This window comes from Neodiprion virginianus, chromosome 4 (assembly GCF_021901495.1).
Source record: "Neodiprion virginianus isolate iyNeoVirg1 chromosome 4, iyNeoVirg1.1, whole genome shotgun sequence".
NCBI classification, from domain to species: Eukaryota; Metazoa; Arthropoda; class Insecta; order Hymenoptera; family Diprionidae; genus Neodiprion; species Neodiprion virginianus.
The window spans coordinates 30,290,282-30,314,943 of NC_060880.1; the positions used below are offsets into that span (position 1 = coordinate 30,290,282).

At 45.8% G+C, this 24,662-nt stretch overlaps 1 protein-coding gene across 4 annotated transcripts in view; it reads right to left on the reverse strand.

Moving 5' to 3' along the window:
- The window catches only part of LOC124302660 (protein trachealess), a 174,587-nt gene that overhangs the window by 118,100 nt on the left and 31,825 nt on the right, over nucleotides 1-24,662 (reverse strand). For all 4 annotated transcript variants that reach the window (XM_046759047.1, XM_046759044.1, XM_046759043.1 and 1 more), the window contains exons 2-3: nucleotides 20,418-20,450; nucleotides 11,173-11,220 (exon numbers count right to left, since the gene is read on the reverse strand). In XM_046759047.1, coding sequence (XP_046615003.1) covers nucleotides 11,173-11,210 — 38 coding nt within the window. In that variant the 5' untranslated portion in view covers nucleotides 11,211-11,220; nucleotides 20,418-20,450. The remainder of the gene's footprint in view (nucleotides 1-11,172; nucleotides 11,221-20,417; nucleotides 20,451-24,662) is intronic.

The window sequence follows — 24,662 nt, forward strand, 5'->3', positions numbered from 1 at the left end:
GTTGACCGCCCTTGCGACTCACGTTTTGTCGGAAAATTTCATTTACCTATTATATTTTCTTGCTCGGAAGAAGTCATTTTAGGATAGATAAACCAGTGTCACCAATGAATGAACTAAACACCATGTATGTATATTAACGGTGGCTGTTCATTCGCTGGTGTAGTCACCCTAGCAGACGATAATATAGAACCTATTTGGATGAAAAATACGGTTACCGTATCGCACCCAACTCACCGATATAACCATACGCTAGAGTTTTGGAAGCTTCCAATCGGCATAGAAAATTTCAGCACTTTGTGTCGACTTTTTCATTCCATTTCTTTCGGGTCTTTGAAAGATGTGCCAACACTGCCTGCCAAACTACTTTCACTCGAACCCGAGTTTCGTTGAATCCATTACTCATACACGAGTCTGCTTTAGACCTTCACGATAAGTGATTAAAGCGATGCTGGCGGCGTTGATGACTTTGATTCAATTCTCATGTAGTTACGAGATGAAGAATGAGCAGCGAAATCGGTTCTAATTACTACCGAATATACGCGATATAATTATTTAGGCAAGGTACGTGCTGGAGTGTTATCGGAAGCCCTAACTTACCTATTATGGGCCAGTGAGCTGGACGCATGCTAGGCTTAAGCTTCTTTGGATAAACTGATAGAACTGCCGCTGCTGCTGCTGCTGCGTTTGTAGAGATATTTCGAGTTGAGGTGTGTATAATAGTAGTGAGTTGCTGCGCGATGCTCGCCGGCCTGCAAGCTGCAGGCGTGCGAGGTGTGTATGGGTTACCCTTATCCATTAAATCACATCAAATAATAACTCTTCGCAAGAATTTAAGTTACGGCGTGATAATTCATAACGGTGGATATTATATCTGAATATCCATTCAATCCTTCCTTTATATTGGCCGAGTCTTGGGAGAGATTTGTGGAGATACTTCGCACCCCCCGCTGCTCCTCGGCTCGTGGTCCCGACACTCTGGCTTTGAATCCGGCTTCTTCCAGTCTAGCCATTGCCGCGGTAACTTCTCCCGTCAGCAACTATTTCCCTTCGACTACACGGCTCTTCGACGTTTTCTGTTTTCTTTTTACTCAATCACTCGAAAATTATCGACGAGAAGGGAACAAAAATTCCCTGAGTCAAACAGCGCTCTATCATCCCTTCGGAAAAGACAAATTGCGGATGAATCGTTCGGAATACTCTATTACCTGTTATAGTCCCTTGACGCCCTACATCTGGCATGGTTTTTCAATCCTAACAACATGCTGCGAAGTTCGGCTCGATCGACTCTCGATTTCAGAATTACAGTCGTACAGTTTTTCCCCTCTCAGTTCCTCAATTAACCTACCGACGACTCTCGCTATGAACGTGTGTTCAAGTCTCTCATAATTCTGATCCCCTGTAAACTGCCCAGCGACCAATCTCTAATATCCGTCAGAGCAGATCTGCATGTGGAATAAATTAACGGTAATAGCGATAGGTTATCGAGACAAAGATCGGTGAGTGCCCACTGCCTGGTATGTGATTATAACCAATGGTCACGAGAAGGCTCGTTAGTCGGCACGTAAGTCAATCCAAAACACGGTGTTAACACGGTCTGCCAGTTCGTTGATGCGCATAGTTTAACTGTCATAAATACGTCTGCAGGTTAAGGCGTGTACATACACATCTCTCGTTAAAATAGACCAGGTTCGGGGGTTATAATTAATGGTGCCTGCAGTGTACGTAGAGAGAAAGAGAAAGAGAAAGATGGCGATGTAAGCTCGGTTCGAGGGCCACGCGCTTGGGTCCTCACTCGGTTCACCACTTGATAAACGCATAAATTCCGACCGCTTAACTGGATATAATTTCGAAGCTGATTGCTCAATATGATGTTTGAATACGACGCGCTAGCGATACCGGCGTCGATATTATAGGTATGCTTGCCGGTGTAACTTTTTACCGTGAATATATTCACAGCGTGCAGAGGTACCTACAAGACAGGTGTTACCGATGCAATCTTTGGTCACCCGTAGAGCTGTTCTGATTTCTACTACATTCAGCCGATCTACGGGGTACGCGGCATCTCAATGTTCAACCCATTATCTACTCGGTGTGAAAGCGACCGCGACTTTTAAATGCAGCATATTTACAACCGGGAGTTTAACTCACACGTGTCGGTGCGAGGCTCATCGTTCGGCAACCATCAGCTAATACCGAAAGGACAACTCGTGCGTGGAGGTTTACGTTTTTAACGAACGCTGCTGTGTAATTACGTGAAAAATCAGAAGAGATTGGGCGATAACACGAAGATTGTACGCGAGGATATGCAGGCGGCATCGCAGTTCGATGAAAGAATTTTATAGCTGTTCTGAGGATCGACTTGATACCTTGCAAAGTAAACCTCTTCCAGAATCGGTGATCGTTCGACGACGGGATCTCGGCGAACGAGAAGAAAAAAAGAAAGAGGGTGAAGAAAGGTAGAAGAAGCCGAAGTAGGGCACGCAATCGAATTCTCCGTTTAAGGGCGTCCAGCTGTATCAGCAACGGAGCGGGAGGTTTTATCATAGCAACGACGCGAACGATAATTAATGTTGCCATCGAGTTGAAAGCGAGGATAAGAATGGGAGGATGTTGGTTCTAAGTACCCTGCGCATTACGCGGTAAAATGTACATGATGCACACCCGTGTACATTGGAGTCAAATAATAAGACGGCGGCAGAGGCGCGAGGGTAAAGAGGAATACGAGAAGAATGTTACGCGTTTAAACGAACGGATAGGATGGGAGGAAAGGAGAGAGAGAGAGAGAGAAATACGCGGGGCATACATCATCGTCCGTCGAGAGAAGAACTTCTCTCGAGTATAAAAACGGATTGGTTATGGTAGGCAAAGAGGCCTCCATTGTGAAACGCGGGATGCAAAGCGAAAGGAAATACCGGGTGACAATGGGGACACATTGAAGAACGGACACTGAACGTCGGCGTCGCGGCGGCGATACGCCGGGGGTTTTACTTTACGCACGGCGGACAACAAACCCATATTATACCTATATTATATGCCGAGTGGGTGCGTGCGGCCCGCGCGGAGGGAAAAATCCGGCTGCCGCAGTGTTCGTTACATATTGTTTCGGTGGAATTTTTAAAACTTTTATTTATAAACACACCGCAGTGTGCAAAGTGGGGTCAGCGTGAAAGAGAAGAGAACTGCAGAGGAGAGACGGAAGAGAAGGAGAAGGAGGGGTGAAATAGGAGAAGAAAAGGAGAGGAAAGAGAGAAAGAGAAGGTGAGGCAAGGTAAGGAAAGGAAAGGAGAGGAAAGGAAAGGAAAGGAAAAGAAGACAAGGGGACGAGGGGACGAGAGGAGGAGCCGAACGACGTCGCCGTAGACGCGACGTGGACGCGGGCACAATGCGGCGCTGGCAGAATGCATTAATATTAATACTGCGCCGGCTCGCGGCTGTCGGTAATAGACCCGCGGATACCCGAAGAGGTGTTGTGCCGTCGTCCGAGTCCTCCGACCCTCCGGACGGACGGTTCCTTCACTCTTCCGAGATGCGCGGCGGCTACCGCCTCGATCACCTACGACACGAATTCCTACCACCGGAGAGATCTTTTCCTTTATTTGTCATTCTTTTTGTTATTCTCTTCAATTTTTCACGCTCTTCAGGGATTTCCGTCGAGCCAATCCGACTCCTTCGTTTAATTAGAAAGGATATCACCGTTGTCTATGTAGCGTTTCCTGCGTGGGATCCGACACTAGGGGGGCGAAAAAATACCCGCGGTGATTGACTCGACTGTGGGTACTTCTTCTCGATATTCTCTGCTATATTAGCCGATCGAAAAGCTATTTATTTCGTGAAGTCACGGACCATAAAACCACCTTGAGATAAAAATTTAATCACTCCAAATGGAACGTGATCCAAAATGAACATCGAGTCGAGTGAAATCGGCATTGAAACCACTTGATATCACTCAACGCCAGTGATGTTATGTTACTGCTAAGAAATCACAAGTCCGAAAGTTTATATCATGCAAGCCTTTGAAAACGTCAACGTCCCTCTGATCCATCCCAATCATAAACTGTGCTTATTAATCTGACTGGAAAGTTTCCAGAAGCTTTTTTAAATAACGGAGTGATAAGAAAGGTGAACTGGTTTCTGGCGTGGAAATAAAGAAATGTTCCAATTTTACGGGGACTAATAGAAACAAAAAACGTTATAACCAGCGAATTGGTGAATTGACAATTTCCGAGTGGTATACTCACCCAATTCCCGGCTAGTTTGAGTTTTTCCTAAAATCTTGTAAATTACTGTCCAATCTACCCCATGACGGTTGAAACTTTGAAGAATTGAGAATGAACCGAATGTTAGAAAAATTGACGATCAATTCGGCACCATTAATCGAAGCTGGAGCCCAAAATGAACATTCCAGGTCAGAAAAACGTGAAATTCCACATCACGACTCGGTGCGGGCACATCGCGCCGTATCCGACGTGAGTGTACGCGTCAAGAAAATTAAGAGATAATTATCTAACCAAAAGAATTTCGTCATCACCAACCAAGAGTGACGGTACGATTTGCTTCAGCATTTCCGAAGATAAAACACACAAAGCTCCGATCGAATTCGAGACCCGTGTCGACCGTTCTGATGAACTTCCCACGCCAGAGAAACAGACGTCACACTGAGAACGAATGTCCACCTGCTTACCATCTTTTACATTATCTCTAACGCCTTGATTGTCGTCGCAGTTTATTCACCGATGCACCTAATTACGATTACTATTGATATCCGATCCGTCGATTAGAAAATACGTCGCGATCTTTCACTAGTCAAAGAGAGACTAAAAGTACTTTTTCATTCGACTGTGGAGATGAAAAGTAGAAATGAAGATCCCTTCTGATCCAAGTATTTTTTACCGTATTGCAAATCTATACAAGTTTATCTCACTTTTCGTTACACGTAATAAGAAACTCTCGCAAGTTTCTGCGATAAGCTAATCCATCTTCATCCAAATAACTCATTCGCCAGCTGTATAATATGGATCGTCTATACATTCCCCGCTATTATCGTCTTCGACTAATTATAAGTCGTCTTAACATCAGGATTCATACAGACAGGGTACGGGGTAAGCTTCAATAAAGAGAATTTATCATATAATTTAATTGATTGAATGACTGATTACACAGGCCTGCGAAATATAAGTTTTAATATCCCCTTAAAATAATAATGCTTTTTTTAGGTTTTCAGGTATGTTGAATTAAAATATATCGCTAGTTTTTTTTTTTTTTTACAGCACATCGAGATTTAGTCTTCTGCATGGTATGCATATTTAAAAATTTTTGAACAATTTTTATAAGGAAACAAAATGTAATGAATATAAAACTGAATGTTTAGTTACAAAATGAACAGCATTAGTTTTAAACAAGACTTAGGAGACTAGATGAATCAAAAAGACTTGTGACATCTTTTTCCATTTTTTTCAAAACCCCTCTTCAATCTTTGTCTCTTGGTCTTACGTAGTTCTAAATATGCTTAAAATCACCATAAACAACAACTGGCGAGGGTAGATCAATGTTTAACTATCAACACTACCATTAATACATATAATTAACACAGAAATTGGAGGTTAAACCTATTACTATTAAGAAATCAGAAAAACAAATATTTCTCAGAAAATTTACGTGATAGAATTCTTTAAACATATTTTTCATAGATTCATACCTAACACCCACAGAAATTACCACTCAGTTTTGTCAAGTGAGAATCATCGCAAGCCTGTGTTATCGTTGTTATTAAACTTTCCTAAAATTCCTGATGCCATCTTTGACCATGGGATTTATAGGTAATGTACATGTGTGAAAGCGGAGCCGGGTTATATCGCTTTGGAAACAGTGGCAACGACGTAATGTTGTCGCCCGAAGCATTGGTTCCGCCTCTAAAGGTTGCCGCAACGCCATCCGGCACCCGCTGCCGCCCACGCCCACACAAGATGTGCATACAGCAGACGACACACAAGCATGCGAGTCCGTTTCAGCGTACGTTGAGATACGATGCATCTACCAGCGTGCGTTGGGAGTGTGGGTTCCACCTCATGCCGCCAACCGAAAGCTCTCTCGGACAGGCTGAGTGCCGACGTATAACGCACACCGTCAAGTCCCCACGCGTGTATCCCCCCTTCCACTCCCGTCAAAATCGTCGTTAACAAGCTAACGCGCTTGTCATTAATGACTCACTGTCAACCTCGACCCACGCTTCTATTTAGATGATATATTAGAACGATGTCAGCACGTCTGCCGCCCGCGTTGAAAAAACCTCGCGCCTTCGAGACAAAACTCTGCCGAACTCTACCAGTGTCGCATAGTCACGTACCGTTGACTTCGCGATCGATTGTATTGTGAGTTCGATTCGATTGTTCGCTGCTAATTTCACTTATCTTTCGTCTCGTTATTCCATCATCGATTATCTGACCGTGGCAAATCGCCTCGGTAGTGTCAAACGTAAACAAGAGATCTTGGAAAATATTACGTTAGAAATCGTAAAAAGAAAATTGAAGATGAAGTTTCAAGCAGGAAAATTTTTACACCAATTACAGTCGCGTGTAATGAGCTCTACCTTATGATAAATATGTGTGATATTGCCGTTATTCAATTGTACGTGCGAACCTTTCTTTCCGCCGTAGTATAAGGGGACTCAACAAATCTCCGGACTAACGATAAAACTGAATTGGTTCAGAATATTGAATGAGACGCAGGATGACGGCACAATGTTCGAAAACAAAGACGAGACAAGTGTCGTAAACTTTTGCATCTGTTATTGTTCGTAATTTGAGGAAGAATAAACGAGACTTGGTACAACTGCTATTGACTGTGTTTTACTATTGAATTGTGGACTAATCTCCTTTGAAGGCGATAACCAACGATGGGAAACAAACGAGGGAGCCACGTTTTATGTTAGAATAATTATGTTTGCTCTATATCACCGATTATTTCCGGTAAATGACGGGGTCATGGGTTGGCTACATGCATTTCTAACATCGTGCATTGTCTTCCTCGGTTAACGCCAGATTGTCTGAACCGTGTCTAAAGTGGGTAGAATTCGTGTCGGAGAAAATTGGGCAAAGAAAGAAACAATGGTCCTGTCTTAAACGACAATGGAGAATGAGCTTGGCGGTGTATTTAGCCAAGTATCTTACACACTCGAGAAACTGTGTTATTGTTGTCGCAGAGCCAGATGGAGAAGCCTCGCGCTCGTAAAGTTATAGGTATAGGTATACGCCATGCAACGTCACGACGCGGCTCAAGAAAATAACAGCTGGTACTCCAACGCGCCGAAGGGTCGTATGAATGGGCTAATGAGACTAGATGGATGAATGAATGAAGCGAATGAATGAGTGAATAAGTGCTGTTTCAACAAGCCGGACTTGCTCGATGCGCGCTGACGATCAGACAGGAGATGCACCTAGACTCTCCAGGGTCCAGAGTCGTTGCTGCCAGCAGACAATGGGTCAACCGAGCCTATCAAGCCACGTTATACAACTTCGAGCTTTTAGGATTCAACTCGTGATTTCAAATTTCGGGAGAAGCAGAAGCTTCCAAATTCTGACATGTAATATGCTTATACTGGGGAATGAAGTTACAGAGGTCTAGTGAAATTGTAAATGGTTGACGAAGGATACCGAAGAATGAAAAATCAGACTCCGCAACGGTTTTGGCGCAGTCTCCATTTCACCCGGAGCAATTTTGTAATCGCGAAGAGTGTGATGAGCATACGCGCACGCACGGTGAGCATAATAGAGCGGGAGAGGTGAAGATAAGCGAAAGAGGTTAGCGATGAGGTAAGAAACGCACGAGGAACCTTGGTTATAGCCAACCTGCGGCACCGCGAAGAACTGCAACCGACTGCAACGAACCTTGGCAGGGCTGGCTAATTGCGCGGAATCACAGGCTGCGGAGGAACGGAGCGGCCGCTTATAACGCATTATATATAAATTAAAATTCCTACGTTTCGCTGGAGCGGCTCAGGCTGCCTGAGCACGTAATGGTTTAATTCACGAGAATTACCATATTTTAACAATTCGGGAGAAGAGCCGCACGGACTCTTCTCCGCATCTTTTTTCGCAACCTTTCGAACACGCGGAGTTTCTGTTCGGTCAGAGTCCGCGGCCTGAATGTTCCTGCAATAATTAAGACATTGGCGATGGTCTGGCGAGATCGTCACTTCGCGGACCCGGCCTTTCGACAAGATCGAGTCATCGCTGTCACGCCACAGGGCCAACCGTCTCATTTGTAATTCGTATATCCAAAAAGCGGAGGATCCTCTTCTTCCTCGGAACGCCGTCGGTACCCGAATTATCGCACCCGTCGAATTAAAAACGGCGGCGAACTTTGGGAATGACACGCCGCTGGAGACCCCGGTCGTATAGACGGCGAGAATCGTTTCTTCCCGGGTTTACCCCTAATCGCCGAATCTAATTGACTCGTGAAAATAACACGTGAGGCTGATCGACCGCGAGTCACGTACCTAAGACGACCGAACGGTGAACTGTAGCGATAGAATCCCGGGTGCATTCGGAGTTGGAAGAAGTAAAGAGGTGGGGCAGAGGTCAGTTTGATCCGGAGATCGGGGCTGAGCCGCGGCTCCTTCGCCGGTTGACCTCGCCGAGTAATAAGAACGAATGTGATTCTATTACGGGTTCAATTGTTACGGCGGTAGATAGGCCGGTGGCTACGAGGGGGAAGATCATCGCCGATAGGGCCAGTCTCCTCCTCGCAATCCTCATGCATGATGCGGACGTACCGTAGCATGGGATGAACGGAGCTCGTGCGCCTTCGCGATGGAAGCGTATGAATAACGTCGCGTACTCTTCTTCGTCGTCTTCTTCTTCCTCTACTTATCCAAGTTGAGAAAAAAAGAAGAGTAAGAGACTCAATTTTTTGTTCATTTTTTATATAATTTGTATGCTCGTCGCGTTGAGTTTGCGAAAACGCTTTGGGGGCCCGGACCTTCCTTGATGTACGTACATTATATGTATACATACCTGCACCCAGCTTACCGCGCCAAACTCGGCGGAGACATACAGTGCGAAAGAGAAATATTGGACCAAATGTTTTTTACACCGTAACCTATTAGCAATAATCGCCTCGAGTATATTATAAATAGACGATGACGTCTGATGACCTACACTAACAGCGGCGCAGGATGTACGAAACAAGAGTTTTGCCCCCCGAGTATAAATGATGTTCATTCGAAGTACCTGTTTAAACAGTTGAAAGCATGTTAATGTCATTTCTGTGTTGCGCCCACGCATAAGGAGAGAGAAGAAAAATTGCACAAGAATCTGCCGGCAACGTTCACTCGTTTTCAACGATCCATTGAAAGTTTATTCAACAACTATGTGCAGCTCCTCAATTTAGAATATCGTAGGTTAAAATTTAAAGCCATATTTCTACATTGAATTGAAGTATAATGTGATTGAACAGTGAGTGCTGGAGGAGTTGACCGATTTCGCTAAAACCAACGAGCTGATTAAATTTATATTGCACGATGCTACGCGGCAGTAAAGGAAGCTAGCGTTTATCCCTCTGTGCCGATCGAGAAGACGCTACTAGACGAGTGAATAAAAATTCTAGCCACATTCGTTACCTAAAGGTTTAGCTACTGGACCTTCTTCCTCTACCTCCAAGCGAGCTGCTTCCTCTGAAGAAGAAGAGGGACCACGTCGATGATTCGAGAACATAATCAGCTACGCCCGAAGAGCCAATTTGTCGACACTTTTGAGTCGGCGGAGGTTGCGTCGGAAGGCGATTCCCCCGGCAGTGTAAGGGCTTAGTCGAGGAGAGATCATGTAGGTGATGCAGGTATATGTAAGTAGGATGACGAGGGTTTTGCGGGGGACAGATATAAGAGATCAGCATCGCTAACCGGTCCAGTCAGACGACGACCCTATCGCCACCATTGATCGTTTGTTGGTCAGCCTTTTCTCGGCGATCGCCGCAGACTCAGAAAACAATGATCGACTTAGATAGCCTGCCGCGGCGATGCGTCCAGGACATCGGAGTCCAGGGACGCGGGATCCTTTCGCTCAAGTATGTTATCCGCATCACCCCGAACGGTTCTTGTCGAGTGGATGCGCGCAACGTCGGACGTCCCCGGGGACGTGTTTCGAGAACTTTTCACAGGATACCCCGGGGAGTTTGAAACGCGGAAGAACCACCGGAGCCTCGGAACAGCGACTTTTTAGCCGCCCGAGGAGTGGCCGCGTGTATCGGATTGTACCTTTCGTCCGTTTTTCTCTACAATTTTATGCTCGATCGCCGCGGCAGATATTAATCCCTCTGCACCGAATGCTGATCAGCCAGACCAATAAATCACGCGAATTGTTACAACGTACGTCGATCAGTTTCGCAGAAGCTTGCGTGATGTGAAACGGCGCAAAATGCCGCAGGATCATCCGGGGAAAATAACTCGCTGCAAATCAAATTGCATTTGGTGCAACTCATTTCAATCGTCGCTATTCCCACTTTCGCACGCAAACTCCCCGCGATGTGGATAATTGCAAGAAAGCCAGAGTGTTGAGTGTTGGGAGACAGTGACAAGCGTCATACAAGAGATAATAAAAATAAACCAAAGCACTTGATTTCGATCGCTAGTATGGAGTATGGTTCAAACGATTCCAATGTTATCAGCGTGAAGTAACAAATTGTCTTGTACGAGTCACAATCGGGATAATAAAGTTTTGTCAACATTCTCAACTGCGAAACGTAGTACAAATATTTGCGACTAAGCTGAATGAGCTCGATTTAGAAGAGCGTGTTTATCAGATTGTGCATTGCACAACTAATGGTGAGGGTTTCAAATAATTACAGAAAAAATGGAATACCTATACTCTTATCAGATGTCACGTAACCCGCAATGCATTACGCTGTTTAATTATTGGATGCTCCAGAACAAGGGGGCCAAAAATGAAAAAAAGGAATAGACAGCAAAAAGATGAGCGTTGCACGAGGTATTCTCGAGGCATTTTAATTACCAAGTTATAATTATACTCCGACCTTTCACTTGCCTCGTTAAAAATTTTACTTTCGCGCCGCGATTCACCGTATCGTTTAAATCAACGCCATTTATCACTCGTCTATGCAGTTGTTCGAGAACTGTACTCTACACCCGCCGCAGAGATATCGTAATCTTAAGGTACTCACCGAACGTTGACGGAAGTTGGGTTGCCGACGTCGTCCATGGACGGCTTCCTAGAATGAAACCATGAATGGAACTCGTTATTGTTAGTCTGCAGTTGCATGATCGCAGGGTGAGCATTGTACGGGGTGTAAACTTGGGGTTGCCACATAATGCCGCAAGCCTGCACGTCCATGTTGCGGAAAAGGACAGGAGCAGCTCACGTCTACTTATCCGTGCCACGCATGTCCTGCGGAAATCGCGCACCAATTAAAATCGGTCTTTCTGCACGTCTCGGCACGATCAGCAACGAAATGCGTGTATTCCGATCCTCTTTACTCGCACCGGTATCGGAAGTTCATCGTTGCGATAATATGTTTTTTCTCCACTTGAAATCGCGGGTGTCCGGATGACTCGACGCCGGTGCAGCGGAACAGCGAAGGCGAAGGGTGCTGCATAAGTGTCGCGGTTCGTTTGACAGTCGCGCCTCGTGCGAGCCGCGTGCTCCGCCACCCCCGAGCCGATGTCCTCCCCACTATATCCGCCCTCGTTGCGCGCGCCCCGGCAAGCTCCCGGCCGAACCAGCAGCATCACGTGGAATAAACTATACGGAGATGGTCTATCTTCATTTGGGTGAGGTTAGCGGTGCAGGAACCCCCGCGACGCCAATAAAATTCCGTATCTCTACGACAGGTTGTGTATCTGTTCGACTGCCGTTCCGCGACCGTCTCTTATACACGCACACTCGTGCATCCCCGACGTACACGGGCGTGAAGCTTATACCCGTTATACGTTTACCCCGCAGAGGCGCAAGTATATATACCGCTGTCCCGGACGATAATTCGTCGCCGACCCCAGATAGATCAGCAATTAACCCCACCCCGGTCATTAAGATTGCAGAGGGAATCATCTATTGCTAATTTTCATTGAGCTGTACGGAGATTTCAGGGCTGATTGAAAATTTTCCTGCAAAAATCGGCCGCTGTTGAACAAATCTCGAAGGTACGATGCAACTTCGTTCGATTGAATTCATTAGCGATTTGTCTAAGGCCGTATACGGGCTAATCGGTATGTTCGGGTGCCACGCCCTGTATTGGCATGTTTTTTTTTTAAATCAACCGAGATATTCTCCTTATTATTACTATTATTCTTATTTATAAGATTTTGCAAGAGAATCCAGAATAACTTCAAAGAATCGTGTATGCGGAAGCCGAGGGGACGAATAAACAGTTTTGAACATAAATCCGCTGTGCCTGTCCGTGCAAGTGAGTGGGACGTTTTTCTTTTTTTTCTTTTTATTTTCAACAATATTGTGCGTAAAATGATGAAGCGGCGAGGTTGCATGATTCACAGATATGTGACTGGCGGTATAACGATGATACCACACTTTTTGCTCGAGGAAAATTCGTTAACTAACGAAACGCTTTTAGAGAAGTGCTGTTGGTTTCAAGAAACTTGTAGTACCGGATAGTAACGTACATATTATAATAAATTTAAAAACTGGTATTCAAACAGTGGAACATCGTGCGGTTTCAACAGAGGATGGCCTCTCTTCGACACCGCGATACATTACGCTTGTAAGTCTGACCTCTTAAACAGCAGCTTGGTATAACGCGGAAAAAAATTTTCGTCACATTCGTATAATAGTGCGATACAGCTAATAATTGTGACTGGCTAATGGATGAAGTGAACAGAAATTTCACTTCTGCATAAAAGAGTATAACGAGCGTATGCAACACAGCTTATGTGACATGACCTGAATTCAGAAAAAGTAAACCAAATGTCTCGGTTTGGTAATACTACGATCACCTTGATCCTTGACTGCCTGAATCTTTTGTTGCGAAACAAAATAATATTTTACCGTCCAAATTTCAGGAACTATTCAATATTCTGCCCCATCCCCAGACCTGGTAATCAAATTTGCAACCATGATAATTCGAGGGTGAGAATCGTCGCGTGACGCAGGTAGACTATACGTAAGACGTACGGATCGAGGGGAAGAGTTGGCGTTCTCATCGTCACTGAGGTGGTTGAAACAGGCGCCTTATATATACCATGGGTGAAAATTCTAGGGTCTTTGCTTTAATGGTCAACCATTATGCAAAGTTGAGATCCATAGGAGCGGCCTGCCGCACTGTTAAGAGTTCGGAGTGGAGCGACTACTTTATGCCCGGTTGGATGAGAAAAGTAAAAAAAAATAGGTGAACGCGAGAGAAAAAGGAAGAAAAAGGAAGGAAAAGAAATGCCGAGCTGTCTTCGTGACGAAATAAAAGACTGGGCATAGCCCTAGTTACACAAGATTTTGTAAGCCCATAACCGGGAACTAGATTGACCACTGTCCTGCTCGACGTTCGTCCGGTGCGCCACCTAAACTCGAGCCGCTCTACACCGAAGCAATTCTAAGGAGCAAGCTTCTTATTACACGACAGGCTGTAGAGATAGCGTACACAAGCAATCCGCCTCGAGGCAAACGGCTCTGCCTCGTCTCGCAAAATGCAGGAACGATGCGTGCGTTAATTTGAAGAGAAACTGACTCCAAAAATCTGTCTGCGACAAGCAAAGTGTCACTGTAATCGAATCAACGCAGTAGCTTTATTTCTGTCTCTTTTCAATCGAAGATCGCGAAGCGGTTGCTGAGCAGGATATCGGATACCAGCAGTCGAATTAACCCGACGTCATTCTGTTCCGGGAGCGTTTGGAAATTGTTGAGAAGAGCGATTGGAGAAGACGCGAAGCAGACACATTACCGGATTTAATCAAGTCGACCCGGGAGTTTTGCACCCTCTCACCCGTGCGTTAGACGCACATTTAGCCCCGCTGCGTAACGCGCGCCGAATCAGCCAAGAAGTAGCGTCAAGCCACTCACAATCAGGTTTATCTCGTTCGTAATCGAACGATCTTGAACACTATTTAGCCCCATTTGTCGACTCCAAGTATTAACGGCAAAACGGTATTAATGGTAAAATTCACTCACTCAATGAATTCGCTCAAGTTTCCGACGTCGGCGAGAGATTATAGCTAAAATATGTTGAGGACATAAGCTGGGATCGGAAAGCTGAAGAATCGTCGACATCGTCCGCTTGAGGACGGCATCTTGTGTCGGACGGAGGCTGCAGGCGTCGTTTATGCGGAATCGTAGCCAGTTGTTTTCTTTGTCTTGCACCTTGCAAGCGACTATTCACTCACCCGCAGTCGCGGTAACTTGTTGACTTAACCGTACAGCCGGACGGGATCGAGGGACGAGGATTTGCGGCGTGGTCCTATATAAGGAAGATGTTGAAAATAAAACGGCTGCTCAACCAACCGAGCACTTAGATTAATAGCCGATTCGTACTAATTACAAGCTGACCAGGGGATGTCCCCGCTTGTATCTTTGCTCCCACTCCGTTTCAATTCCCCCCCAGTTGCTACACACCAACCGCAATAAAAGTTCCAGTACTTATAAATTGCCCCGTCGCAGTCCACGAGACAATGCAACTCCAATCTTTAGCTCTTCGATCTCAACGTCCGAGCTTCTTGTCCGTTTCTGACAATGGCGTAGCGCATCTGGATTCTCCGAACGAATCCTTTTCACTCGGTATCCGATTAATACCCCCATTCTCGATAATGTGTCGCTGTTCAGAAAACTACTCGGTAACGCAATCATTACATTGTTTGTTAACCAATTTGCGCGTTGATTCGTTCAAACTTTTTTCAAGTGACTTTATAACCTACGAAGAATACTCGAAATAGTGTGCCGATAAAAAACTAATTACTCTACGTATTTTTGGTGCATCCATTGACTATAATATATCTTCGGGGTGGGAAAAATTTGAAGGATGGTTTTGTTTTTTCTTCACCCCGGGTAAGAAGTGCCTCGCATGAAATCGAATGATACAATGGTATACTTGAGGTATGAAGCTACTTGAGTAAAACGGACCCGTCCTCATTCCGCTTCCATTTGCGGAAAACAGCATTTTACTGGTCACCGGTTCTCAAAAAGTTGAATATGAGCTCTTACAATACGGATGTCGCCAGGCACAATAAGGGTCTACGGCCCTGCAGCGAAGCAAAGGGAAAGAGATCAGATTGGCAAAAAGTTATTTGTCAATTAAAATATACGAAGCGGCATTATCGCTGAACGAAAAAGTCAATCATCCTGAATTTTTGTCATACGAACGAAAGGTACAAGCAAGAAACAGTCTCGGTACAAGAAAAAAAAAATTAAAATTAAGCGCTCGATCGTCAGTGATCGGTAACAAAGTGACGTGAGCTTTCTAAAAATCGGAGAAAATTCTCTATCTCTATAATCACGATAACGAGCATCATCATCAATCGTGACAACTTTAATTGTACAATGTGGCAATACCAGTCTACAATGTCGAAGAGGATGAAAAGAAAAAGAGAAACATACCTCGTTTGATTAGTATCCGTAGAGAAGTGGAAGCTCGTATAATACTTTTTCACATCTTTTTTTTCTTCTCCTTCTTTATCTCACCGACTAGGTATACCGGAATTCCAGCACGAGCTATTACGGGGTAAAAGTTGGAGGCTTTTTTGGGGATGGAATCGCGAGGCTGGCTATAGACTCGATATAACGACGTGGCTGGGTCTGTGTAAAAAATTTTGCGAACGAGATCTGAATTAAGGAGTGGAAGAGAGCGTGAGGCTATCAAGGCTTCCTCCTCTCGCTTCCTCGCTTATACACGTCTGTATACCCCGTGCCTGCCCCCTCCCACTCACAGTGTCAATAAGCGCGAGGCGTGTGTCTTCGCCCGGCGCTCCGGGTGCGAACCGCTGCTGTTTATGACTTCTCATAACGCCCCATAAATCAGCAGCAACCCTCCTCCCTCCCCGGGTTGCAACCCGATCCGATCCGATCCCTCGAGCAACAAACGCGCTTCCGAGACACGGCATCTCGCCTAGGCGCCTCTACGATCAGTTTTCGACTCCTTCCCCGCCGTTTCCAAGGTCCGAGGAGTCCTTTCCTCGATTTTTCCCTCGTCCTTGCGGTTCCTCCCGCAGGTTCAGGTCGGCTCCACCGGCATCTGTTCTAGGCTCGTGGTCGCCCCAGGCACCCATTCAACGCCGGCCCGTGTCGGTCGCGCGCTGCTCGTTTCCTCGCTCACTCTTTCGCTCGCCACTCGCTCGCTCGCTCGCTCGCTCATTCATTCATTCATACGCGCTGCACGCGATTTGAATCGATAAGCAAACCCCGACAGAGGCGGGGACCTCACCTCGCGCTGTCTACCGAACCCACACTCGGTGTATATGTATACTACTGGCTTTTTGTCTGGCACGCGCTACTCCGAAACCGTATACGTACACTTATACCCATACTATACACCGTACGTGGTGCCCCCCTGTTGCAGAACATATTTAACTCCCGCAAGGTGCACCTGGTCCACATTTTTCATTTATTCATTTACGCCCACTTTTTCGTACCGTTTAAAAACAACGCGAACCATCCTAAACTATAATTTTTTCACCCTGCAGTAATTGTGAAATTTTTCTCTCCAATGATAACGATACACGCGTTAAAGCTTGATCACGTATATTGCGAATGTAAGAAGCTACTCACTCGACTTACACGTCAATATAAACTTGTGAACAAAAATTTTTATCTCCCTTGCTTATATATTTGAATATTCTTTTATTCATGCATGAATGAATAATAAATTTTCCCAACATGTACGGCATCTTGTTCAAATATATACCTAAATCGCAATATTCCTCCGAGTAGGCACGGCAAATCCTACTGTCAATATTAATTTTTCATCTTCACGTACGGATGAACATGGACAAACGTTTGGTGGAATTCTTGAAACAGAAAAAAAATTGCAATAATTATATCCACATTGCCGAAAAGTTGGACGCACGAACAGATTCGTATCTTATTTGTTCAATTTGTTCCTTTCGCCGTCATTGCACAGCCTCCGGACGTGAGGCTATCCGCCATGATCGAAGCTCGCGAGAGGTTCGAGTTAAGAATCCTCCTCCGTCCCCCGATATGACGGACCGGCGGGTCGTGTCCCCCGGTGCGGAATCGCTGTTTTATAATATCGTCACCGCGGGAGTCGGCTCGTCGGCGCGAACAAGGGCACGAGGCATCCGTCCGACCGCGTGGCTTGCGTCCCGGGCTGACGGCGAGGCGTGGAGAGGAGAGGAGAGGCGATCGGTCGGCCGACCGGTCGGAGGAATCGGTCGGCCGGAGGACGGCGAGGTTGCGGAGGGACAGGCGAACAGACAGAGAGACGGACGGACGGGACGACGGACAGAGGAGCTGGAGGCCGCTCATTACGGGCGGCGCATACGGTAGGAATGCGCAGCGGCTTCGGTCTCTCTTCGATACAATAAATACAGCATTGGCGATCGAGCGAACGAGCGAACGAGGGACGAGATGAAAGTCGAGGTGAACCAACTCACGGATCGGCAACAATGCCCGCTGTAGTAACGACATCCAGTTAAATCTGATGCCCGCAAAAAATACGCCATACTACCTACCGAGTACCTACTACCACTGAAACAGCTCCTCTCCGATGTTCCAGGAGTCGTTCACTATTGGCGCAGCATCAGAGGGAAACTCCTCGCCACCGACACTTCGTTCCTCCAAATTAACTATCCTGTACCTGGGTTACCTAGGATACCTGAAAAGTGCGGGCGACTCTCCCGGAGCAGCCGAGATTCACCGATCGGCGGATAGTTTTAAGAGATGTCAGCTGCCTCCGATCGACGAGAGATCGTAACAGTCAATTTTATTTGCACGACGATCGGGGAACTCGATCGTAATTGCACCGGGTACACGAGGATTCGAATTTTACGCTGTTCAATTTATGGACAGCCACGAGACACTTCGGTTAATCTCGAACAACGGTCGTTTCAAATCTTCGAAGAGGGATCTGAGACGCGTTTTTACTTACTATTATTACATATCGACTGTTCAAGGCAGTCAAGTTTCGCAGTTTTAAAAAATTTTTTTATTTTCTCATTTTACCGTGAGTGGAACACTGAACCAAGTCTCGAATCGTCTATAAGGAGGTTATGATCTGCAGTTAATAGTCTTCAACACTCACCGTGACGATATAATTCGTATCAGATGTCAGACCCGCGCGATTCGATCAGATATCGAAGAACGTTCGCGGTATTTTTGAAACTGCTCTTCCATCGAAGGATTGTTCGGCTAAAAAATCTGTTACCGAAAAACCTGACGATTCTCTACTATATCTCCGCGAGATTCGTAAAAAATTAAACAGATTCTGGAATTCAAACTTTAACAGATCCGAGCCAAAGACCCCGACTTGGCTCGATAACGTCACACGAGTTATTAATTACCAAGGTTCGGTTGTTTGTAATTAGCGTCCGATCAGTTATAGTTAATTGCCGAATTTAATACCCCCCGACTCTCGTACCCCGCAGTCCGCAGGACCGGATCCACAGCCATTAATTATCCCCTGCCTGTTCTCGACTCTTATTTTAGAGAAATTTTAACCAGCATATTGGAAACCCTTCTTTTGCTCTACTTTATACGAGAAGTTGGGCGTATCTCGTCTTACTTCGAGCCACCGCGCGGCAAAATGAACTCGCAAAGATATTACGGGACGACCATTTTTCTTCCACGATTCGCCTCAACTTCGACCCTGCGTCATACGCCAAAAGCTGATGCCTGTCCCGCCTGAGCTTTCGCCGGAGATGAAAGCACGCGGATCCCGGCCGTTCCTACGATTCTTCGTCAGCCGGACCCGCCCGGTCACTCTCGCGTTGATTTATGTCCCTGTGCAGTGCAGAAGCCCCCTGCTTCGGTCTCAGCCCCAGAGTCGACGATTCGCCGCTTTAAACAATGGAATTGCATTGCAGCGTCAATCTTCTTCCATCAATCTCAACTGTATTCCTTCGCAATTTTATGCCCCCCGCCGCCTCATCTCGCTCCTTCCCTCTCTCCATCGGCAAATTGAAAGACCAAAAACGATAGACTGCACGCCGGCTGATAGATTCAAGATTTGATTACGAATAATTCTTAGTGATTGATTAACGAACGAATCGGTTTATACGAAAACAAATTTCAAATCCGTTCCGGCGAAAACAAGTTGCAGATATGAGCTCGGGCGTGCAGATCAACTGCACTGAGTGACAAGTGCGAGCTGTCGAGAGAATTCGCAGCTTTTTATGAAAAGTATCGTCTCGTTAGGCCGAGGCGCGAACTTGCTTGGCGATAAATTTATGCATGTCTATGAAGTGCCCTCAAATGTACAACGCGTTGTATACATAATATTGTACACATAGACCTAAGGAAAGAAGAAATTTGAACGAGAGGAGATATAACTCATACGAGTAAGGGGCCTCTGCGCGTTCTTGGCCACTGCATCAATCAATCTTGACGCGAATAATTATTCCCAGCCTGGGAGAATAACCGTTCTTCCCGACCTTCGCGAACCTTTTGAACGAAGAACATTTTGAAATATTATACACGAAATGGATTGCATTGCTGCATAGTCAGTATCATAAGTATACACGGGCATTCTCTACGGTATCTCGATCAAGATTCTGCGTCGATGTCTCAAATTATCTTTATAATTTTTCGTATGAAAGTATATGACGCAAAATGCAATCGCAATTTTTTTCAGTATTTTTCGTACCAACGTATTTGAAGAATAATTTTAAAGCTTGAAAATAAAACACTTTTTGGAATCTGAAAAAAATTTATCGAGGTGTCATGGAATGCCCTATACGTATATAATATATATATATATATATATATATGTATATATATGTATATCCTCATTTCTCATTCGCGGACAATTAATTTGCGTCGGGATTTAGAAAGGAAATCAAAATCCATATCCCACGTTTATACGATAAAGGCAAGTAGCGTTGTTTGGAATTTATGTGGCGCCAAGCGTGAGGCAGGAATATATTGAACACGTGTGTAACCTGACGGTGATTTCAAATTCATTGCCACAGTTGCAGTAACAAAGTAAAGCGTATTGAAAAATTGAGATCGTAACCGGGTGCAGTCAGAATTATGGTGAACGGTGATTTCCTGAAGTGAGATCGGGGAATTTTGTCGCGGCGAGTATGACTAATTATCATTTCATGGAGCCAAATATGAGAAACAAATCCCACGAAAGGAGTGCTTACTAATTTTTCTAAACACATTTCGCTTGAGTGAAGAATAACAGTGCTCGGAATCATAATAATCGTCGAATAAGAAGCCTTACCGAATTTGCAATTGCAAAAATTCGACAACAGATGATTGGTAATATTTGTACAGTAAAGTGCGCGTGAAGATTCTTACCTGTCCGTCCAACAGAGAGCATCGTCGCGATACCTGAAACAAAAACGAGGTAAAATCAGTTAGTTGCAATTCCGGCACACATGCATTCGCTTCGTAAATATTAGCATGTGTACAAGCTAGTGCCTAAAAGATTAAAAACACTGTAGAAAGTAAAATAAGAAATTCTGTTTATTTCCTCGCGAAATTTTGTACACCTCTCAACGAATCCGCAACCGCCTGCACACTCGGCAGTAGCTGATCCGTGTCCGATCGATTTTTATGGACCGAATCGCAGTTGAGACACGGTTGGGCAGCTGCGTATTTGGCAGACGTCATTCGCGTCATTGTCGAGTGTGGCAGCGCACGTCTGACTTCTCCGCCTTTTTACTAAATCACTAATTCGACTTTTCGTTCCCCGTATAGGAGCCCCCTATCCCCCCCCCCCCCCTTCCCACCCTACGCTTTTTAGCTTTGACCCTCGCGCGCAATTTCCGTGTCGCAGAGCTTACAGGGAAAAGCTTTTATATGAAAGCCGAGCCATATGAATAAGATCAACGTCGTAAATTTCACGCGAGTCAAGCCTAATCTCGAGATGCGAACGGAGAATCCTGCAGTTGATTCGCGTCAGCACCTAGTGCAGCTTCAGTTCGGCAATTTTGCCTCCGGAAATGATTCTTCTCGTCGAACCTGATCTGACACCGTTTAAGAGTGCGAAGATTGTTTTTTTTTTTTTCTGAATATAGGCACAAATATGTTCCGCGAGTAAGTCTCACCCAAAAACTGAGAAGACTCGGTTACCAGTTCAGCCACCGCGTGTAAGAGATTGGCGGTGCTCTCCCTGTCTCTCTCTCTCTCTCTCTCTGTCTCTGCCTCTCTCCCTCTCTCGAGCCTTCAGGGCGTTAGCGTAACAGGAAAACATGCGACGCGCATCGCTGATTTATACCAGCCATGTGTTATCTGGCTTTTAAGTGCTAAGTCCGCCGATGCAAAGATTAAAAACTCGCGCAGGAGCGCGCATTCCTCAGGCGAAGCAGGACGACAAGAACCACCGAGACCGGTGTGGTGGTGCACCTGCGATATTCTTATGCTAACGCCGGAATATTCGGATAACAACCGCCTTCACCGAAGGGACGTCGCGTCGTACAGTCTGGCCCGAAAGGGAATGCCACGTCATGCCTTCTATACACCTCTGTATCCATACATATCCGTATAACAATCCTCCAGCTCCTGCAGAGAGTCTCAAATCTCACAATCGTATTCAAAAACAAACCAGTGTGTCATACTTCCGGTACCTTCGGCTTTTGAATGATATTTTTCACCTTTCGTCACGAATTACCAAGATATGATGGAGTGTGAATTTCTACACATGCAGTGTAATTATTTTGTAAGGATCAAAGTTTTTCGGATACCATTTCTTTTAATATTCGATAACTTGGCTAGAAAAAATCGCTGACACTATTGTAAAGAAAACTATTTTCAAGGAAAAATTCTCTGCTATAAAATGGCTATCGCGAAAATCTGAAAAAAAGTTGCTTTGATCGCGTATGACCGTGTGAACTCGGATTCACTTTACATATTTGACGTAAGTGATTTAACGATAGGACCACTCGAAAAACAATTCATATAGACTAATTATAGAACATAGCGCTTGAAGCCAAAATTTTCAGCTTCAAAATCGTTTTTGGATCCACTTTTTACTTGCAATTTATGCAAAGGTACAGCCTTTCGAAGTTGTACCTTTTGTTGGTCAAAAACAGTGGGCGGGGAGGTCCGTTAATTTTTTCCCCGAGTGTAACTTCAACACGTAAATAAGGGATTACACTCGACTTTACGAACCTACGTTCGGGATACGAGCGATGAACGCGTCACCCACTCTTCCGATAATTTCCAATAGTTCATAACTCGCGAGTTCTCGAGTGATGCGGATGCAAGAGGCGAGGTTAGGGAGAAGGATGAGAATGAGGATAAGGCCTGCACGGGTAAGAGAAGAGGAATGGATAGGGCGTGACGGGACAGCTGATTCACACGGGAAGATCGGCGGGGTCTGTCAACGCGACATGATTTAAAGCCAAATATTACGACAGAAGAGGCATTCCTCGGCTTTCTAAGCACTCCCCGATCACACGGGCGTACATATTTTAAGGAGCTGAGGAAGGGAGGAAAGGGGGATTGGGAAAAGAGGAGGACAGTCGGCCGGGGCTTCGACACTCGTGCAGATATTCGAGCAACGGTTTATTACCGGCCACGTCTACCCCGGGCAACGAACATTGATTTAATGCGCGAGTAATTGGGCGACCGGACGTCTCTATGAGTGCCACCTTCAACCGCTAATGTCCCCCACCTCTGTCGGGGGATGGCAACCCTCTCTGTGGCATGCCGAACTCGTTATTGCCGGTTTTATTGCTTTGCGGGTGCAGCCGGAATCGGGACTGCGGGGTAAACCAGGACCTTTCCACCGTAACTGACCGCCCGATGCCCAGTCGGTATCCTCAAGTTTGAATCCACGGAGCCACTGCCGATTCGATACTGACGATAAACTGGAAGAAATTTAGCTGCGGAGAGCGATTCTCCTTGCACAAGCATCGAACCTCTCTTCTGTAACGAATGATCGATTTAATATAGGGACAAATTCGTAAAATCGTACGTGAGTTGTGTTTCAATCGGATCCAATTTATACGGGCGTACAACGGAATGACTAAAAAAGAGATGAGTAAACAGATGGTTCGAGAATCCCAATCGCCCCAGTCTCAACAAACTGCTGCAGGTGAGGTGTGAGATCGAGGCAGAGCCCCCGTTATTAGATCACCAGGCGGCAATTTATTCGGCTCTACCGACAGCTGATTTCCTCCTTTGGCCAACGTCGTAGATTATCCTCCACCTTTAATACCAGAGTCCCGTTCAGCGCGGTAAAGACGAGTCTAATTCAGGCTAATTTACCATCGAAATATAATAAAATAATAATCGTACGTGGCAGCGGTTAATTTACGACACCTCGAGTCAGGGTGTCAGAGTGCTGTATTTATTTCCATTACTGAACATTCTCGTCGAGATATAACTACGTACGTATTTGAGACGACCAAGCGAAGTGAGGACAGGCGGTAATTGATGCTAGTATAATTGAAACTGAAGTGCGCAACGATGCTTTACAAGTGATTTAACTCCGGGCTTATTGTCAGTCGATTATATTACAGGTACACACGATTATGCAACGTCGTGATTTTGCGGTGTGAATTCTCATCAATGTGGGCAAAATCAGCGATTTATCGTGCGTAATATCCTGAGAGGCGTCGCGAATTTCGCGGCCTAAGGGAGCAGCGTGCCGCGTCGAAAGCTCGAGTCCTTCGGTCGGCGGGGGTCGTTTAAGAATGTTTTACAAGTCGTCGTAATACGCATACGGGGTATTCGGGTCGGCGGAGGTTCGCCGGGGGAGGAACACGTGTCGCGCGTCACATCCCCCGGTGTAAAGTTTAACTTGGGTAACACCGGGTGCACGAAATGTCTATTCTCTAGTTCGGCGGCGGGACGAACGGGATTTCGGAGGTGTGGGGAGAATCGTATAACGACGATCCGATTCGTTGGGACGCTGGGACGTTGTGACGTCGGGACGTCGCGGTCCGGAGTCGTAAGTCATGCTTTGGTTCTCGCTTTGAACTCGAATGGCTCTCGGTTACGACGTCGCCAACCATCGCAGCCCGGGCTGCGGAACACCGCCAAAGGTTTGATACCGTCGCGACGCCGACGCCGCCACGTTCTCGCGTCAAAGTAACCCTTTGTGATATCGGCCCGGTCACGCGCGCCGGATTGAGACATCAGAGAGGAAGCTGCCCTGCTCTTTCCATCTCGCCCGCGTTTCACCGCCGTTATATTACTTAAGCACCGCCGCGTTTAACGAGCTTGTGGTATATTGCCACCAAGATGATTAACGACGATAGAAAAAGATTACAACCGCTTTGTAAACTCGCTTCTTCTGCATCTTCTTCTTCTTCCTTTTATTACTCGCTACAGCGCACCGCGGCTGCAACGCGCCTTGCTAGCGGCCCGTTGAATCGACCAAGATTAGGTACACTAACCGTGCATGAAAAACAAGAATGCCGGAAGCTGTTGGCACGAGCGAACATCGTTACTTGGCTTTTTTTTTTTTTTTTATTTATTTTTCGTCTTCGGTTTTCTACCTCTTTCACACTCCGCGAGTGCGAACGCCTCGGCGAATTTCGCATATCTTCTCGCAACGCGATCCTCGAAAGATAAAAAAAAAGACATCACGGT